Here is a 21744-nt window from a genome sequence, read left to right on the forward strand (position 1 = left end):
TTCCTCGATAACGAGAAAGCCTTCGATCGTGTTTGGCTTGACGGTCTCTTGTACAAATTACATAAATTTGGTATCAATGGTAAATTATGGAGAATTCTACGTTTGTCTTACAATTCTATGTACTCATGTGTTAGCTTTGCTGGCTTCAAATCTGATGTTTTTCCTGTTAAACAGGGTGTAGGTCAGGGTCGTGTCATATCAGCATGGCTCTTTACTCTTTATATAAACGATTTGCTTCATGAACTAAGCAATTCCGGTTGTGGACTATGTCTCCCATGGGGACGATGCCCAGGAATACTGTTAGCAGACGACACGACCTTGATCAGCTGTAACACAACAGGTCTTCAAATGCTCCTAAACGTTGCAGAAAATTATGGTAACAAGTGGCAGTTAAAATACAATGTGTTCAAAAGTGCTGTCCTAACTTTTGGATGTAGTAAAAAAATAGTGCCGCCTGAACATCTTTACATTGGTAAGATAAAATTACCTGTTCAAAAGGCAATTGTCTATGCGGGAGTGTACATAAGTACTGCTAAAACTTCGGTAGAAAGAACGAGGTTAGCATGTGAAAAACTGCGAAAATTGATAAATGTAAACCATGATTCTGGCCTGTACTTTGGTGGACTTAATCCTATAGCCGCCGTGCGCATCTGGCAACGAGTGATATTACCCTGTGGCTTATATGGATGTAATGTGTGGGGAAAACTATCATTAAAGGAATATGAAATGCTAGAAATCACTCAACGCTATTTCTGTAAGAAAATCCAGGGTTTTAATAAGCGTATGCCTAAAGAAATAGAGAGGGACACAATTGGTGTTATATCAGTACAAGGATACATTGATCAACAAAAGCTTTTGCTCCTTGGTAAGCTATGTAATTCAAACCTAATGTATATTTTCAAACAAATGTTTCTAGCCCGACTTGGACAGTTTAAATATAAAACAACACTAGTTAATAAGAACAAGTGGGACACGAAATCACCCATCTTTAGCATGCTACATCTTGTCTCCAAATATAATTTATCTGACGAGGTTAATGATTATATAATGTGTTCAAATTTCATCAAGAAACGATTATGGTCAAAACTGGTGAAAGAAAAGATTCACCTACACGAAAAACAATTACTAAACAATGCGTTTCTGAGCAGATTATCTCTGTCAAGATATCTAACAATACGATCTGGACGAGAACATAGATTATGGAAACTTGCTCTCGATAGACCAGAATATTTTACTTCCTTAGCTAGGCTAGTTCGCTTAGGTTCAATGCCAATGGAATCAAAGGAATGTATTTGTGGAACAGTTGCGAATGATATAGTGAAACACGTTTTCATGTCATGTCAAAAGAATTTAGAAGAAAGAAATATCATGTTTGATAAAATCATTGATTTGCTTGATGTTAAAATATTTGTGAGAATCTGGGCAGACGATGACACCTTTCTGACGTTTTTGCTTGGCGGGTTACCTGAACAACTTGAAGTAGAATTAGACTACAATGTATGGGCAGAGAGCATGATAAATATTGGTGGTGCAGTAAAAAAGTGGGATGAAGTCATCCGAAGCTGCTTATACTAAACAATGTATGTATTGTAAACAAGTGTACATCTGTAAATAACACATGCTAATTGTCTATCTAATAACACAAATAATCAATATGATATTATGTATATGAACTACTTCTGACATATATGTAATATATATATATGTATGTGTGTGTGCACATTTATACTATAGATGTTGTCCTTTCACTGTATACCTTGTACTCTTCATGAAATGGAGGAAATAAAGAATATCTATCTATCTATCTATCTATCTATGCTTGTCAACCATAGTCAGTGCATCACTTACTTGATAACGGGATAAAGATGTTTTTCATTGTTGGGTTAAAATAGTTAAGATGTTCACATGTTCTGTCATACCTTATATATACGACGTCTTGAACATAAAATTGACAAACCGATATGGCCTTCTTCATTTGTAGGGGGCACGGGTGGTGCTGTCGTCTAAGGCGCCGCGATTCGCTGTGCAGAGTTGCGTCCCTTGGGCACGCCAGAAACCTATGATTGTGGGTTCGAATCGTGGATCTCCTCGATTATGTTTCTAGGTTTGTCAGCACCATACCCGTGCTCGTAAGTTTCACCAAATTGGTAAACGTCTGAAACCCGCTTTCTTCCCATATCAAACTGACACGCCGTGATATAAATGGATTACTGTTCAAAGCGCCGTTAAACTCAATTCACTCACTCTCTGTGATACGCATACAATCAATATATGGTTTAATTACTTACTCGAAGCGTCGTTTCGTACACCTAACCATAAGGACAAACAAGTTAAGTTGGCATGTAGATGTGTTATATATGTCATGTGACAATATCCACATTCAAGTTGTCATGGCGTGAAGAACTGGGTAACGTCATCAATGATGTCAAAAAATTTTTTTTTATTTTTTTTAAAAAACATTAAAAAAAAAACCCAACTGGGTAACGTCACATGTTCTAAACAATTAGTGAGTGAGTTGGGTTTAACGCCGCTTTGAACGTTATTTCAGTTATATCACGTGTCAGGTAGACGTGGGGGGCCTCCAGCGTCCACCGCTTTGCTAAAACCTAGAACCATGGTTTGGTGCTAACAAACCGAAAAACATAGTCAGGGCGAACCGGGATCTAAAATCAAAGGTTCCTTGCACGCCAAAGGGAGGCTACTCTGGACAACGAATTGCGGCGCCTAAGCTCAGTGTGTCACCCGTGCCTCTTCACAACAAAGAGACAATGTGACGCCATATCGCTTCGACTGACCAATCAACATTGAGAATCGCTAAGATTGCGCATGTGCAAATATTACTAAAGCGACAAAAAACATTTCCATAATTATAAGAAATATTCTACTTTTAATCCATTGTACGATTCCGATTATATAACATATGAAATAGGGATGATACCTGGTGTTTGCAATAAGGTGATTACAGTCACAAACACATGCAAGTGCAAGTCAATTGTTCTATTTAAAAAACAAAACACGGGAGCATATGGCACAAGTCAAAATATGGAAATGCATCGGACATAATATTTTACACCGATCAGTCAAATCAGAGACCATATACGGTATATGGTCTCTGGTCAATTTTACTATTTCACTTGATCTTTCAACACTTATTGGTATTTTTTTTATGTGATGCAGACTCTTCCTAGATGGTAACTTTCAAGGTATAATCATTCTAAGGAGACATTGTAACCAGCAATCTACACTTTAACCGCCCCTTTGCTAGGGCCTATTTCATACAAACAGAACGCCTCTGTGATCTAGTTCGTTTGAGAGTCTGCACGGAAAGCGGAAGGTTTGGGTTTCGATCCCCGGCCGCGTCATACCAAAACGCGTTAAAAGATGGAACTTGTTGTTACCCTGCCTGGTGCTCGGCATAAAAGAGGATAACATAAACTCGGCTGTGTATGATTGTTTAGCTGCGGCGTGGTACCTTAGTGGGTTAGCACTATAAAACCATTAGAACAAGCAGTCACACACAGGGGTACATGCATGTCACTTGCACGTTAAACCCTATTTCACCTCACCTGCTATGGCGGTCGGGTAGCCTAGTGGTTAAAGCGTTCGCTCGTCACGCCGAAGACCCGGGTTCGATTCCCGACATGGGTACAATGTGTGAAGCCCATTTCTGGTGTCCCCCGCCGTGATATTGCTGGAATATTGCTAAAAGCGGCGTAAAACCATACTCACTCACTCACTCACCTGCTATGCATGATTTTGTACAGTATTAAGATTTTTTGATAATATAGGCGGTGCGATTAAAACAAAATTATTGTTATAGTCAAAATATTACACAATGATCAGATTAAAACTGCCTTAAAAGTGGGATCTGCTTGTCAATGTGTTGATAAAGAGCAACTCGCCTCGAAAACCGATCCGTTGTACACGATGTCCATGATGAACGGGACGCCTACGTGAAGCGGCATGTATTTCAGACCAATCCTGTCGCCCCACGCGCCGTTAATTTTCTTATTAAAAACCATGTACCGACCATGTATTGGATCGTCGAAACGGCTGGACACATGCAATGCAAGATTAGAACCACTTGCTACATTCACTTCGAACCTGAAAGATCAGCATAAAGGATCACACAAAAATCCTACAGAGAGTTTATAAAAAAACAATCAAGGTTGGATAGAAATTTCGAAGAATGTATTTTGTATATTGGCAAAGTATCCTGTAAATGTACATGCCAAATCACCAACAAGTGGAGGTTTTGATAATATGCGGCATGTATAATCGATATTGGATACTGGATCGGTATTAAAGTGTAGTGCTAAAGTGAGAGTTCAGCTTCAGCATGGGAACATAAACATCATCTTTGCCTGGGGCAATACGTGGAGTTACACATGGCCGTATAATGGCGAAGATTGCGTCCATGGAATAAAAAGCAGTACTTGCCTTGTGGATTTGATAAAACGTGCGTACAGAGATAGGGAAAAGTTGTAGGACTTGCATGGGATGGGGAATGAAGATGTCTGAAAACAAAACTAGACAGTAGGAACTGTTTGTAGGAAAATTTAGCATCGCGATATAATGCTACAATTTATGTCTAATACTCCCAGGGTAAATCTTAAAGAGTACTGAGAGGAATTAGAACTAGGCTTATCAAAATTGATGGTTAACTTATGGAGGAAACAATCGTTACTGCATTGCCATTTGGTCGCCAGAAAATGAGTCACATGTCAGAGGAACTATCATTGCAGTTGTCGCTGCATAAAAGGTTCTTGCAAAACATGTATTTGCCACTCGACAAAATAAATATTATATTTGACAAGATTAGGCAATATTAATATCCCCTCTGCCATTGTTACATATCGTGTATATATTTCCGCATGGCTGGTTCACATTGATCCTCGGGGGGCACGGATGGCCCAGTCGTCTAAGGCGCCGCGATTCGCTGTGCAGAGTTGCGTCCCTTGGGCACGCCAGAAACCTATGATTGTGGGTTCGATTCCCGGTTCGCCCCAATTATGTTTCTAGGTTTGTCAGCACCATACCCGTGCTCGTGGGTTTCACCGAAGTGGTAAACGTCTGAGACCTGCATCACTTCGGGCTTTCCTCCAACATTAAGCTGACACGCCGTGGTATAAGTGGAATAATGTTAAAAGCGGCGTTAAACCCAACTCACTCACTCACATTGATCCTCGAGTAAGATCTTCACGTAACGGTTGTTATTGTTTGTGAAATGAGGTTCACTGTTGTTGTTTGTTTGTTTGTTGTTTATCGCCACACTCAGCAATATTCCAGCTATAGGACGGCGGTTTGTAAATAATCGAGACTGGACCAGTGATTGACATCATGAGCATCGATCCACGCAATTGGGATACGATAACATCAACCAAGTCAGTGAGCCTGACCACCCGATCCCTTTAGTCGCCTGTTACGGCAAGCATGGGTTGCTAAAGATCTATTCTCTCCCGGATCTTCACAGGTCTGATTTGTGTTGAATATATTGCAATGTTAACCAGTATATATTCACAACCGGTTGTTATTGTGATCATACAAATGAATTCATCACTGACAATTACAAAAAAGATATGTTAGTAAGGTTTATATTTGATCAATGATGGATCACTCTTCTATCTATGCACACAACGAACCACTTGTCTGAACTGAATAGGCGGTCGGGTAGCCTAGTGGTTAAAGCGTTCGCTCGTCACGCCGAAGACCTGGGTTCGATTCCCGACATGGGTACAATGTGTGAAGCCCATTTCTGGTATCCCCCGCCGTGATATTGCAGGAATATTGCTAAAAGCGGCGTAAAACCATACTCACTCACTCACAGAACAGGCCAGAGTGGCTTCATTATGGCTTCATCTCTCTCTGTCTCTTAGTCTCTCAGTCATGGATACAATTCATTTTCTCTGAGAAAGGGTCAACGGGGTAGCCTAGTAGTTAGAGCGCTCGTTCGTCAAGTCGAAGACCCTGGTTTGATTTCTACTTAGGTACAATGTGTGAAGCCCATTTCTGGCGAACCCGCCATGATATTGCTAGAGAAGTGCTTAAGGCGACGTAAAACCATATTCTCAATTCTCTTTGAAATTGTAAATGCTCATCACCGTCTCGTTCCAGATGTACTTTTCACATGTACTGGCTTCCTCCCATGTACCGTCTCGCTGACAATGGATGTTTCTTGTGTGTCTGCAGTAGACGTAGCCATCGTCACAGTCGTAGCTGGCGACGGCCCCAAAAGACTGAAGCTGGTGGTTCATGCTGCCGTTACCAGTGCTAGGGGGGCTGCCACAATGTTGCACATCTATAAAACAACATACGTTACACATGACAAACATGCATTTTAATATCAACATCATTGATAATGTATGCATAATGATGACTCTACATGATTAGACCCCTCTCTAGTGTGGAAAAACAACAACGGAATGTCAATTTCAAAGTATTCATATTTCAAATTTTTTTTCATTTTCAATAATAATCTTTCTGACATTTTTTTACAATTGGTATTACTTATTTACAGATAATGAGTTTGGGTACAGAACATACTCATTTATACATCTACCTTTATATCACTTATTCTATTGCAATGTTCTTATGTATTATGTTGTTTGTGTTGACAAACGACTTGCCTCTGCATGTGTTTGTGACGGATGCCACCGGTGGGTCAGGATGCCATCTCTATTTGAAAGCGATTCATAAACACATGCTCATGATATAGTCGGAATCGTATAACGGATCTGAGATTTCTTATGATTATGGAAATGTTTGTGTCAGTTGTACGATTCCGAGTACCATCATAAGTACATCATAAGTCAGCTGTTCAACTGAACAAGCAGGGGGCAAGCACAAGTCAAATTAGGGAATTTTAATCAGACATCAGTTTGGTCACTGGTGCGTCAAATGTCCTCCACATGTCTACCATAAAACATAGACCACGTCCTCTACATGTCTATCATAAAACATAGACCACGTCCTCTACATGTCTATCATAAAACACAAACACGTCCTCCACATGTCTACCATAAAAGATAAACACGTCCTCTACATGTCTATCATAAAACATAGACCACGTCCTCTACATGTCTATCATCAACCATAAACATGTCATCAACATGTCTATCATAAAATATTAAACCTTTCCTCAACATGTCTACCATAAAACAAAACATTTCCTCCCCATGTATACCATAAAACATAAAACACGTCATCGACATGTCTACCATTAAAACATAAAACACGTCATCCACATGTCTATCATAAAACATAAAACACGTCATCGACATGTCTACCATTAAAACATAAAACACGTCATCCACATGTCTATCATAAAACATAAAACACGTCATCCAAAGGTATTCCATAAAACATAGACCACGTCCACTACATGTCCACCATAAAACATGAACACGTCATCCACATGTCTATCATAAAATATAAAACCTTTCATCAACATATCTACCATAAAACAAAACATTTCCTCCAAATGTATATCATAAGACATAAGACACGTCATCGACATGTCTACCATTAAACATAAAACATGCCATCCGCATGTCTACCATAAAGCATGTCATCCACATGTCTACCTTAAAGCATAAAAAACGTCATCGAAATGTCTACCATAAAACATAAAACACGTCATCCACATGTCTACCATAAAATATTAAACCTTTCCTCAACATGTCTACCATAAAACAAAACATTTCCTCCCCATGTCTACCATAAAACATAAAACACGTCATCCACATGTCTACCATAAAACATAGACCAGGTCCTCTACATGTCTATCATAAAATATTAAACCTTTCCTCAACATGTCTACCATAGAACAAAACATTTCCTCCCCATGTCTACTATAAAACATAAAACACGTCATCCACATGTCTACCATACACAAAACATTTCCTCCACATGTCTACCATAAAACAAAAAACCCGTCATCCACATGTCTACCATAAAACAAAAAACCCGTCATCCACATGTCTATCATAAAACATAAAACACGTCATCCAAAGGTATTCCATAAAACGCGTCCTCCACATGTCTACCATAAATAATAAAAAACGTCATCCAAATGTCTACCATAAAGCATAAACACGCTATCCATATGTCTATTATACAACATAAAACACGTCCTCCACATGTCTAGGCTAAAACATAAACACGTCATCTACATGTCTATCATAAACACGTCATCCACATGTCTACCATAAAAAATAAAACACGTCATCCACTTACCTACCATAAAACATAAAACACGTCATCCACATGTCCACTGTTAGAAACTAACAGCTTCAGTCCACTAGTCCTCATAGTAATAACATATAGCAAAACCCATAAAAACGGCAAATTTCTACTAGTCCTTATGATACCTTAACTATTGGGGAGTTTGGCAAGGACTCCAGGACTAGTGCCAATTTCTAACGCTGCATGCCTACCATGAAACATATCATCCACTTGTCTTCCATGAAGCCAGATAGCGACATTTCTCTGACTATTTCCGTGTTAAAAGGAAGATGAAAAATCAACAATCTTACTGTGCAAAAATAATGGGAATACCATTTGTTTAATATACATACAAAGTGTATTTTTAAGACGTGTCAATCGTTTTTATACATTTGTTTTCATTAATGAGAGTGGACACTTTATAGATTCGCCATATATTTAACTTGAACACACCATGTAATCTGTCCTCATTATTACCAAAATTAACGAGAATTCCTGGGTTTCTGTAAATCATGTGTTGTGGTTCAAAATAAATGGCTTCGATCCTCCTTTCATAAATTATAAATTGCATTAAATAACTGAATTGTTTTAAGAGCTGACAGAAAGAAAAAAATATTTCGCCCCTCCCCAAACAAGAGAGGTTTTGATGCCGTGTTGATGCCTGGCATGAATATGCTGTAGTAATCAGTCCTGCCAACATCGTAGTGTTTATTATTATTATCCTCAATAGTACTGGGGTTTGAATATGTTGTTTGACTTTATGGTAATTGTTGACGTGGTATTATTAATTTATTTCGCCAATATTTTCTACGGAGGAGGAAAGATTGTACAGGACAGCCTATACCTGAGTTCAAAGGGAAAATCAATCAATATTAAAGTTATTAATAACAAGCAAAGACGTTACAAACATGATAAAATACATTTAACATATAAAGGGTAGGTTTCTCGGCAGGATAAACAAACGGATAAAAGCGATATATGTTTGAGTCTATGGGGATACAGATGCAAATATCAAAGGTCAAATAAGGACTACTTTCAGTGTTTATAAACAAACATGGCCTTGTCATTCGGCGATTAAGTCAGAATTAACCATCAAGAATCTGGAGAAACTACTGGGATAATTGCTATCATTATCAAAAGATGACCAAAACAATTGTTGTTTTGCGTATATGTTGTTTCCCCACTGTATAAGAAACAGATTTCAGTTGGAACTAAATTGGCTACTGTCTCACTGTCCAAGTGACACATCACTTACCCTGTGACGTAATACATATTATTGCGCGCATTCCAGGAAAAGTCGCAATGTTTCGGTAATGTTTGTGAGAGAGGGAAAGCTATTTTCAAGAACAGAATTTAAAAATGACATTACATGATGAAGAGGTTATCACGCTTGTGAGTTTGAGGGGTGGTTAATGTCCTGTATTAGGAATAACACTATGCCAAGGCTCGCTAAATACAATGTTTATTCCTAATACAGGATATTTACCACAGATAAAAGACTCCTGTAAGCGTTCAAATGGTTTAATATGCCATACTGACTTCAGAAAATGCGTGATTTCATAAAAAAAATGAACATGCCAAAATGTCAATTCACAAATCAATAGCGTGTGTATCCACCTCTGGTTGCGATGCAAGCAACACATCTTCGTCTCATTGAATGGACCAGGCGTCGCACAAAGTACTGTGGGCTATCAGTCCATATCTGGTGGAGCATGTTTCGAAGTTCCTGGAGTGTCTGTGGAACAGTGGTCGACGTCGAAGGCGCCGATCCATCTCATCCCACATGTGCTCGATTGGTGAGAGATCAGGGGAGCGAGCCGGCCAGGGGATGACATTCACGTTGTTTTGTTGAAGAGAATCCTGAACAAGTCGAGTAATATGAGGCCGGGCGTTGTCATGTTGAAAGGTAATGCCTGGGCCATGTCGACGCTAAAAAGGTAGAACAACAGGCCGATGATCTCGTCGCGGTAGCGCTGTCCACTGAGATTTCCCTCTACCACTATCAAACGGGTCCTCTATCTTGCTGTAATCTCACCCAATACCATAACGCTGCCGCCCCCAAACCGATCTTCTTCAATGACACAATTATTGTCGTAACGTTCACCTCGACGTCGGTACACTGGAATCCGTCCATCGCTGTGGCTGAGGTGAAAACGAGATTCGTCAGTGAATAGAACTTGTCCCCACTGCATGGCCGTCCAGCGTAGACGCTGTCTGCACCACTGTTGGCGTGCTTGACGGTGGTTTCCTGTCAAAATGGGACGTCTGGCGGGTCTTCTGGCGACAATCCCTGCACATCTGAAGCGACGTCGTACGATTTGTGAAGATATTCGTCGAAGGCAAGGGATGCTTCTTGCAGTCACTGTTGCTGGCTGGAATCGATTTCGTAGGTGTGTTGTTCGAATACAGTTGTCTTGTCGATTATTGGTTACGCGTGGCCCGCCACTCCGAGGGTGGTCTCTGACTGCATTCGTCTGTTGCCAACGTTGCCATAAACACCAAATGGTGTTTCTGTGGACGTTAAATTGTCTTGCAAAATCACGTTGACTCGATCCTGTTTCAAGCATACCAATGGCTCGCAGACGCTCATTTTCGGACAGGAGTGACATTTCGTAATGTTGAATAATTGCGTAATTTTGTTGTTTTTCTGAGTGGTTGTTGTCAGAACGATGCTAAACAAGGCATATGGAATCCCGTTAACGCACATGTTTTTATACCCATTCTTGGGTCGTGAAATGCATGGGGCTTGCATAAAAGTCAACTTTTGCATGGAATGCATTCTTTTCTGTACCAGGTGCGTTTTTGTGACTTAAAAATTGATTCCATATATGTACTACAATATTGAAAACCAAACTTTACTCGTTTGAAAAATACACTAAAATATTGGTGTTACAGGAACTTTTGTTGTTGAGTATATATTTGAGTTACATACTGTAAATCTTGAAATTAACGCGAGCGTGAATTAAATGAGAAAAATGCGAGTGGTCTTTGTCCGCATTATTAAGATAGCACTTATATCAACAATAAGACATTTTGGATAGGAGAAATAACAACTTAGACATACACTGAAAACAAACAGCTATGTAGTCCACAACACTGATTTCTTTAGCAGCACTTGTAGTAAGTATATAAACATTGTCATTCAAACACTAATTACATCCTGTGAATTGTCACTGCTGGTGCCAAGACATCACCTATGTCATCACTGATCACACCTGCAAGTCCCTCCCCACCCACGCAACACGGTGTCTCTGTTGTTTGCGACTGCGTCAAAGGCCGACTCGAGCCAGCGCATGTATTGTTTTAGCGGAAGTATTTTACTCGGCGCTAATAGCGGTGCTATTTGGTGTGCGTGTGGATGAATGTAAGGATGGATTGCAGTGTGGATTCTTCTGTAAACCTGACAGAGGACATTTTCTTTATACATAAATCCACTGATGCTTGAGCGGAGGTGAGTGTCGCATTCATATTGAGTCGCATTTTTGGCTTGGGGCCAGTGATCGCATTCTTTTGGAGACGCATTAGTTTCACGATTTACAGTATGTCATGTAAAATGAAATATATTGGGGTTAAATATTGTTTGCTCAAACACAATTATAATCAGTGAGTGAGTGAGTGAGTGAGTGAGTGAGTGAGTATAGTTTTACTCAGCTTTTTATTAAGCTTTTACTCAGCTTTTAACAAACAATATTCCAGCTATATCTTTCTTACACCGATGTACTGCTCTGCTACGTCGGGCAATAATCAAACACTTACTTATTGTATGTAAATAGTGCTACCAGTTGGGCGGGACATACTTTCCCTTTTCCCGGATACCTGGTGTCATCACCGTCTTTCTGTGATCCTATCATCCTGATATGATTTGCATCCTTTAATTTGCATCCTATAATTTGCATCCTATGATTGTCATCATATAATTTTCATCACTATTGTTCTTTTAAATCCAATGTTATTTGCTTCGACAGATAATCGAGACTGATTATTCTCTAGTGTTGACGTGATACATATATGTAAATAAACAATTCTTCGACCGATGTGACTTTCTTTGAGATGAGAAAACACACAACACATGGATAAGATATTACTATTTGACATCATAATCTGAAATGTTTCAAACAGCACAAGAGAGTGAGTTGGGTTTAACGCCGCTTTTAACAGTATTCCAGTTATATCACGGCGTGTCAGCTTAATGTGGGAGGAAAGCCCAAAGTGATGCAGGTCCCAGACGTTTACCACTTCGGTGAAACCCACGAGCACGGGTATGGTGCTGACAAACCTAGAAACATAATCGGGGCGAACCGGGATTCGAACCCACAATCATAGGTTTCTGGCGTCCCCAAGGGACGCAACTCTGCACAGCGAATCCAGCATAAGATAGCATATGCCAGTTTTAATATATTTAGATGTTTAATATTCATCAACCAGTACCAACCTTCAACACAGTGGGGTCTTTGGAGTCGGTCGACAGTGCATCGTTCACCAGGGATGCAGCTGACGTTCTCACATGGTCCGATTAAAGACTGAAGAGCAATAATTGAACGTTTAGGATGAAATGAGGGTATGTAACTATACTACGGATCCTGTTCACTCTGGTCTGTACGGAGTAAGGTGAGTGAGTTGGGTTTTAACGCCGCTTTTAACACTATTCCAGTTATATCACGGCATGTCAGCTTATATGGGAGGAAAGCCCAAAGTGATGCAGGTCTCAGACGATTACAACTTCGGTGAAACCCACGAGCACGGGTATGATGCTGACAAACCTAGAAACATAATCGTGGCGAACCGGGATTCGAACCCACAATCATAGGTTTCTGGCGGGCCCAAGGGACGCAACTCTGCTCAGCGAATCGCGGCGCCGCAGACGACTGGGCCACCCCTGCCCCCGTATGGAGTAAGGGCAGTGGGGTAGTTTAGTGGTTGATGCCTTCGTGCGTCACGGGTTCTATTCCCGACATGGGTGAGAAGTGAGTTAAAATTTATAGTCATATCGGCAGTATTTCAGCCATATCGTGACTAAAGCAATTTATACATTAATAATACACCAATTGAGACTATAAAACCTGTCGACAAAGGAAAATGTCGAAAATGACTAGACTTATCACAGAAATATATGTAAAACTACAAGTGGTATGATACCCGTGAAGATCTGGGGTAGAATAGGTCTTCAGCAACCCATGCTTGTCGTAAAAGGCGACTAACGGGATCGGGTGGTCAGGCTCGCTGACTTGGTTGATGCATGTCATCGATCCCAATTGTGAGGGTCGATGCTCATGATATCAATCACTGGATTGTGCAGTCAAGACTCGATTATTTACAGACCGCCGTCATATAGCTGGAATATTGCTGAGTGCGGCGTTAAACAACACACAAATAAACAACCAACAACATGTAGTATACAAAAATATTATTATTCATGACAAGACACTATAAAAGCAGGCTGCAGATCACCAGCAACGGAAGGTAGATCACCACACCAGGGACCATGGGGACTGACCTTCGCTACCTGCATGGACCCTAGCAGGATTTACATCATCCTTTCAGATGTTGGCGATTATTGACAAACCGTATTATTCGAACACAACGACACGCCGAAGACCCGGGTTCGATTCCCGACATAGGTACAATGTGTGCATCCCATTTCTGGTGTCCCCCGCCGTGATATTGCTGGTATATTGCTAAAAGCGGCGTAAAACCATACTGACTCACTCGAACACATATTCTACGATTACAAACGTGGTAGAATAAAACTACGTTGAATGACGTGGTCTTACATTCCTTCTCCGGGGGACAACCAGTTTACAGTACTTCAAACCCCTGTCGATGGTACAGCCACTAATAGTCTCGGTTATAAAAATTATACCACCAGTTATAAAAAGTCAATTATTCTAGAAAGCATATGAATCAAAATTTATGAAGCCATTAAATTTCGTTTAAAGGACGTATGACTAAATTAGAACTAATATTATTAAAACGATCCTAAAGAGATGATGATTTAATATATTTGCTTGAAAAATAAAATGGAAAAATCAATACAGTCATCACAACGGATACCTTTCAATAAATATTCATGAGTATATCGCGAATGGCCAATTCGATATCTTTTTGAAATGACCTCTTCAAATCTGGACTGACAACAGAAAGTAGGTGGTTGGTTTTATTGCATGTAATATATTTATACCTACTTGACTGTCCCACCTTTTTGCATTGGGTCTCTGATATAACAACTTAACGGGTTTTTAATCAGTATATGGGATCAGAAGTGGTGTCACAGATTTATTGATTGCTGCGTTTTTTTGCAACATCAGCCATTATGTCACCAACGGCTGGGTAACCAACAAAAGATGATGTCGGATTGCCCTGCAGCAAGATTATCATGTTGTGAAATGAAGTCAAGCAAACTTGATCCTGACACGAATTATTTTTAATAGCCTGAAGACAGGACAGAGAGTCTGAAAAAATTACGTTTAGAACGGATAAGTGATCTATGCTAGTTAGTACGGCTGACTTATGTCCTCAACTATTGGAATTAGAAACAACCTTTAATAAATCCAGTACCTTCAGACATTTAGCTTTCAGATATTTAATATGCTTGCCCTAAGGATCAATGACTCCCCGGGTCTTTAGCGCATTTTTTAAAGTTACGTATTAACATAACAGTGAGCACATTTAACATCCTTTTTGCAGGTATTAACACCATATCCATCTCTGGCATTTGAAACAACTTAGAGGGTTTGGAATGAGGGTTTGGAATGAAGATTTCAACATTTATATTACAGTATCCTGTTTTGGCTGATTTTGGTGCAGTTGGAGCAGAAAAAGAAAAGAGGTCAGTGTTGTTTGGTTGAGTTTCATAGTTTTTTTCGAGGTGTGAAGCTTTTTACAAAGATGACATATTTTTCTTTCATTTAAAATAAAATGTCAATTACCTTTATGTCAGCAAACAATCGATCCCAGTCTCTCACAATACCTTTACTGGATTTAAGTGTCCTGCGTGAAGTGACTGTGATCTGGATGCCGACAAACATCTTTGTGGACATGAGATCAATTGTTTGTTGTCTGTTGTTACATGCAATGAAAAGAGAGCCTGATCGCAAGTGTTTAATGCTTTTCTCATCTCTTTCTATTCCATGTACATCCTTTGATACTACAAATGGATTCAACTTCAGAGCTGTTTGATCAAGAATCTCAAGAACAAGAAAACGTGGCCAGTAACGCTGTTCGTCATCATTGTCAAGTGGACGTTTTGATTTTTTCAGGGGGTGTTTGTAATTCATGGTTGGTGGTAGAGTTTCGCCATGCCCGCCCGCCACCGGGTGCTAACAAGAGCAGTGTTAGACAGACACTAGAGATGAGAGATGATTCCTTCAGTTTGGCCCTAACATCTAGGCATTCTTTTAATTTTAAAAGTAAAGTGAAAATCCATGTATATGGATGACAATATAACAAATCAAAATCTCAAGCCAAAAAGTGATAGAGCAATACAAATATAAGCGTTTTGGGCTTGGCATGACCTACCCATCCTATCACCCGTCCAGGCGAAGTAAGGGTCGAAGTGGAGCATTGGCCAAAGGAACGCTATCCCTGGAGTGCCCTCACCACCAGACTCCCGACCTAGGTACGCAACCGAAGGCGGTGGTGGTGTGTGGTGTGTGGCGTGTAGAAGTGTGTGTCATACATGTCTATGTGACCGTGTGCCTAAACACCCAAATAAACTGGTCAAGGGAGATCACGTTTAGTACGTCGGAGTTAAAAGTCACAAGCCTTGCCTCAGTTTCTCTTCGCGTTCAAACTGATGTCCGGATCTAAATGGGGATTGAAGTAACCATGAAGCGTAAAGAAGACTAACATTATAGACAGAGTTCGAATTGGCAATTTTGAATTCAGGTACATTTATTAAAGTTAACTCAAATCTTCCGATAGCCTGTTTCCAACCCAGTGAGTGAGTGAACTCTTTAAACAGTATTCCAGTTATATCACGTCGTGTCAGCTTAGTGCAGGAGGAAAGACATTGATGCAGGCATTAGACGTTTACAATTTTGGAAACCCACCAGCACGGGTATGGAGCTAATATGGGATTCGAAGCCACGATCATACGATTTGCACTGTGACACTGTGAAATAACCTTTCTCTTAAGTTAACCAAACACAATTCTATTCGTTCGTTGTGATCCCTTTTTAGTCGACCTTTCCTTGTATGAATTTATCACTAAGGAAATATATAAATTTGAAATCAAGGGTAACATACAAGAAGGCGGTCGGAAGAAGTCGTTGCCAAGTAAGCATTAGGTTTTCCTTCAACTAATCCTGAGGAATAATGGCGCCAGTCATATGGTCTACGGTGAAAAGACCAAATATATACGGGCAGTTTATTTGTATATGTGGCCAAAGGACAAATTGTACACCATGTATGCAATAGAACTGTACACGTTACAGCGCTATTTTGACATCGTAGTTTCAGAACATGTAGAATGGGTTTACAAACATGAATTTCATAGTAAATCTATATTGGCTTCCTAGCCCTCGTGATAAATATTACGTATAATAACACGGATAACTTAAATAGAATGTTCGCATCTTTTGTCTGTAGTGTTTCATACGACTTTTCTCGAGATGGTCCATTTCTAAAATACTGTTGTATGTAATCATTTCTTAAACTTGCATATTCTGGACATAGTAATAAGGTTCAAAGGCCCATAATACATTAATACTTGATTTTATTAACATGTACTGCGCTAATATTAATAGTACGTGATATTCGTCTTCATTTGGGCGGTTACAGTATGGACAGGATGTATTTTAAATTGCCTTTTTTTTTTTTAAATGTAGCTTTTCTAATTTTAAAAGTATGTACATTGCATCTAAATTTCGTTTCGACTCGACCGAGGTGTACTGTATTTATTGACGTAATATAAGGTAGGTCTCTGATGCAATAGAACTTTATAATTCAGAATAATACTGTCACAATTTGATTCTCGCGCACTCATGAACCATTCTTGTTGATATATGTCTTTATACTTTTGTTTAAAAATATTCAGAAATACTCCTCTGTTATCTACATCTTGTGTGAGCCAGAATGCCCCAAACCCGTATTTAAATAATAGTATTCCTAGAGAAGAAACCGAGATTTCGTCACCTGCATCGTCTAGTCTTTTGATTAAGTCATAACTATTCCTGGAGTATCTGTTAATGGTTGTCTGATAAGCCTTATCCAATATGAAAGAACTCTACTGTGGGCATGTATGAACAGTGGGCAGCGACCTCATTCTGCCATTAAAACTTTATTTGCAGCGTTGTAACCTGTGTGCAATAGAACTTGTGCAGAATTTTTTTTGAACTTTTTAAATTGCCAAATTGTACTTTATACAGTTTTCATCCATATAACAGGATCGGTTGGAGACCAAATATACAACATACGATAATCAATGTGAAAGATAAGTATCATTTCTTTAACGCTTTCTTAATCCAAAACAGCCTGTGTATTTCAATCCAGACTGTAGTACTTAATTAAATCGGAGTAACAGTTTCAGATACAGAAAAATACATCACCTTCGGCCAATACTTGATATCACTGTAGACGACGCCTTCTTCATGAATGATCGTGCCATTGTTACTATCATCAGTGTTAAGATGACAACGTTTATATTTCTTCTCGAAGTTGATGGACATACAATTTTGGTTCATCAAACATTCTGCTCCACATTCGTACAAGGTGGACGATTCAAGAACGCGAAATCCTTTCTCCGGCATGGAGGAGTTCTCAACCAATAGAGACTCGATATCCACGCAGGCACATCTCACATACGTGAACACTACAACAGCATAGCATAGACTTTCGGGTCTGACTTGTTCTGGGAAAAGACGCCTGGAGACCATTGCGAACAGTAGGCTGTATGGCAATGGTTCTCTGGCGACTGACAGAGGTTATATACCCGATGTAATCCTCGTTGTTAGCCACGTCTGCTGTCTGCATCATCCAATCGATTTGTACTTCATTTGAAGCACTTTCCCTTTGAATTGGATGGACGTCAAACAATCGTTCTATCCGTTTAGAGACTAATCATATATACACTATATATCTATAAGACATCAACAGGTTGGATATTGCAAGGTTATTCAGATGAACAGAAAAATAAATAAACTGTCAGAATAACATCTTCAGACAGACATACATACAGACAGGCGGACGGACGGACGGACAGACAGACAGACAGACAGACAGACAGATAGATAGTTGTTAAATATCTAATTGAAACTAAACCGCTTCGAGAATCCGAGAACAATGGTGCTGCAGCCTTGCAGAACTGAAATGTATCCTCCACTCAGATAGCACTCGAAGACCTCTCAACAAGATAAAGAAATTAACACAAGACTTTATTTGTCCATTGATTTGTCCACGACGTGTATTCCAATGAACCTTAAATTGTAGGTATGTCCCCCCACTGTCCTCGTCCACACAAACAAGGTGAGTTCCCCTGTGACATACGATGGCGCCAGTGTAGTGAACTACAAGATTGCTCTCACATTCATTTAGCCTCTAATTTCAGAGTTAGGTTTGGGTACCAGAGATGAATACAATAATTTCCCAATCTACGGCACTTTTAATTTTCACAGAAATAACCGTGATAGGTCAACACAGTTGAGGACCAGTTGCGTGTTGAAAAGGATATATCTGTTAAACCAAAGTCAAATGAAACAAATACCAGAAGCTGGTTTAAATATGCGTGAAATAAAGATGCGGGATCTCTTTACTGATATGTTCAATACATCATTCGCACACAAAATAAGGATGAAATAGCTCATTTGACATTCGTTGGTGTGCATTATTTCCATGTGTCACTATTTACCAACAAGGCTATATTGATATCTGATACATTATTCTCACTGAAAATAAGGATGAAATCGCTCATTTGACATTCGTTGGTGTGCATTGTCTCCACGTGTCACTATTTACCAACAAGGCTATATTGATATATGCAATACATTATTCTAACTGAAAATAAGGATGAAATCGCTCATTTGACACTCGTTGATGTGCATTATCTCAATGTGTCACTATTTACCAACAAGGCTATATTGATATATGCAATACATTATTCTCACTGAAAATAAGGATGAAATAGCTCATTTGACACTCGTTGATGTGCATTATCTCAATGTGTCACTATTTACCAACAAGGCTATATTGATATATGCAATACATTATTCTCACTGAAAATAAGGATGAAATAGCTCATTTGACACTCGTTGATGTGCATTATCTCAATGTGTCACTATTTACCAACAAGGCTATATTGATATATGCAATACATTATTCTCACTGAAAATAAGGATGAAATAGCTCATTTGACACTCGTTGATGTGCATTATCTCAATGTGTCACTATTTACCAACAAGGCTATATTGATATATTCAATACATTATTCGCACACAAAATAAGGATGGTCGCTCATTTGACACTCGTTGATGTGCCTTATTTCCATGCGCCACTATTTACCAACAAAGTACACACAAAATAAGGATGATCGCTCATTTGACACTCGTTGATGTGCATTATTTCCATGCGCCACTATTTATCAACAAGGCTATATTGATATATTCAATACATTATTCGCACACAAAATAAGGATGAAATAGCTCTTTTGACACACGTTAATGTGCATTATCTCAATATGTCATTTTACCAACAAGGCTATATTGATAAATTCAATACATTATTCGCACACAAAATAAGGATGAAATCGCTCATTTGACACTCGTTGATGTGCATTATCTTCACGTGTCATTATTCATCAACAAGGCTATACTGACATATTCAATACATTATTCGCACACAAAATAAGGATGAAATAGCTCATTTGACACTCGTTGATGTGCATTATCTCAATGTGTCACTATTTACCAACAAGGATATATTGATATATGCAATACATTATTCTCACTGAAAATAAGGATGAAATCGCTCATTTGACACTCGTTGATGTGCATTATCTCAATGTGTCACTATTTACCAACAAGGCTATATTGATATATGCAATACATTATTCTCACTGAAAATAAGGATGAAATAGCTCATTTGACACTCGTTGATGTGCATTATCTCAATGTGTCACTATTTACCAACAAGGCTATATTGATATATTCAATACATTATTCGCACACAAAATAAGGATGGTCGCTCATTTGACACTCGTTGATGTGCCTTATTTCCATGCGCCACTATTTACCAACAAAGTACACACAAAATAAGGATGATCGCTCATTTGACACTCGTTGATGTGCATTATTTCCATGCGCCACTATTTATCAACAAGGCTATATTGATATATTCAATACATTATTCGCACACAAAATAAGGATGAAATAGCTCTTTTGACACACGTTAATGTGCATTATCTCAATATGTCATTTTACCAACAAGGCTATATTGATAAATTCAATACATTATTCGCACACAAAATAAGGATGAAATCGCTCATTTGACACTCGTTGATGTGCATTATCTCCACGTGTCATTATTCATCAACAAGGCTATATTGACATATTCAATACATTATTCGCACACAAAATAAGGATGAAATAGCTCTTTAGACACTCGTTGATGTGCATTATCTCAATGTGTCACTCTTACTAACAAACGGCAAATGTGAACAAAAGAGTTTTAGACAATAGCAGATGAATTCAATTATATATTCCGATGTCAAGTTTTTTTTATAACAAAAGACTTTCGCATAATTCCTAGAAGATATTTAACTTGGTCAGATGTGTTTTCATTAAAAAGCCTTTTTTCAACAACCAAACTAAACGAGCTAAAACGTCTACGAAAATATGTATTATTTATATTTATCACTTTGAATGCCAAATTTTAATGCACACAGCCTTCTCGATTGTACATATTATATTTATCTCTACTTTATGTATATGTATGCTCTTGTACCACCGTCGTTGGTCTATGGAGAAATAAAGAGTCAGAATCTGAATCTGACAGTTATGCGCGCGATTTAAGAAAATGTTTGAACGGAAAAGACAATTATATACTATCGGGAACAAGTAACTATGCCTCATATAAAGTTCAATAGAAATACATTTATCCTGAAATTAAATAATGCTTCTTTTAACACATATTCATCAAGGCATCTCGACAGTAGGGTGGCAATTCATAATTTGCACGGGGATGCTAATGTACGAGGTACATGTACAATGTGGACGTTTGCGTGTTGCTGGGAGCAGGATACTCAGACGTGGTTTGTGAATGTGAACAGCACACAATTATTGTTTAGCTATCAGTAGCTCCTAAAACAGTTTTGTTTAACCGTAAATAACGTTTACGCCATACCACGACAAAGTCGCCATATCTTTTACTGTTCATAGAAACACAATAGCATGTCTTTGGAGATGTTATCTACAACAGGGCAACACTCATGACTTTCCACGGACCGTTCGTCCACATGTGGCGTCACGGCAACAAGACAACCATATTCGGTTGGTGCATTTACGGAATCGATACCAAACTGCCACATGAACA

At 39.0% G+C, this 21744-nt stretch overlaps 1 protein-coding gene across 1 annotated transcript; it reads right to left on the reverse strand.

Annotated features, from left to right (window-relative positions):
- Positions 1-6068: 6068 nt before the first annotated feature.
- On the reverse strand, positions 6069-18095 carry LOC125378092. Its single transcript, XM_048392942.1, has 3 exons — positions 17769-18095; positions 12656-12743; positions 6069-6298 (listed from the first exon to the last, which is right to left on the reverse strand). The coding sequence occupies exons 1-3, from the start codon at positions 18093-18095 to the stop codon at positions 6069-6071; spliced, it is 645 nt and encodes a 214-aa protein (XP_048248899.1).
- Positions 18096-21744: the final 3649 nt, after the last annotated feature.

This window comes from Haliotis rufescens, unplaced genomic scaffold (assembly GCF_023055435.1).
Source record: "Haliotis rufescens isolate VD_foot unplaced genomic scaffold, xgHalRufe1.0.p SCAF_11, whole genome shotgun sequence".
NCBI lineage: Eukaryota > Metazoa > Mollusca > Gastropoda > Lepetellida > Haliotidae > Haliotis > Haliotis rufescens.

Coding starts and splice junctions, on each gene's coding strand:
- LOC125378092 (XM_048392942.1), bottom strand. CDS start 18,095: ATGGTCTCCAGGCGTCTTTTCCCAGAACAAGTCAGACCCGAAAGTCTA. Junction 12,744..17,768: donor ATATCAAGTATTGGCCGAAG/GTGATGTATTTT, acceptor ATTGCTCTTCAG/TCTTTAATCGGACCATGTGA. Junction 6,299..12,655: donor AAGACCCCACTGTGTTGAAG/GTTGGTACTGGT, acceptor GTTGTTTTATAG/ATGTGCAACATTGTGGCAGC.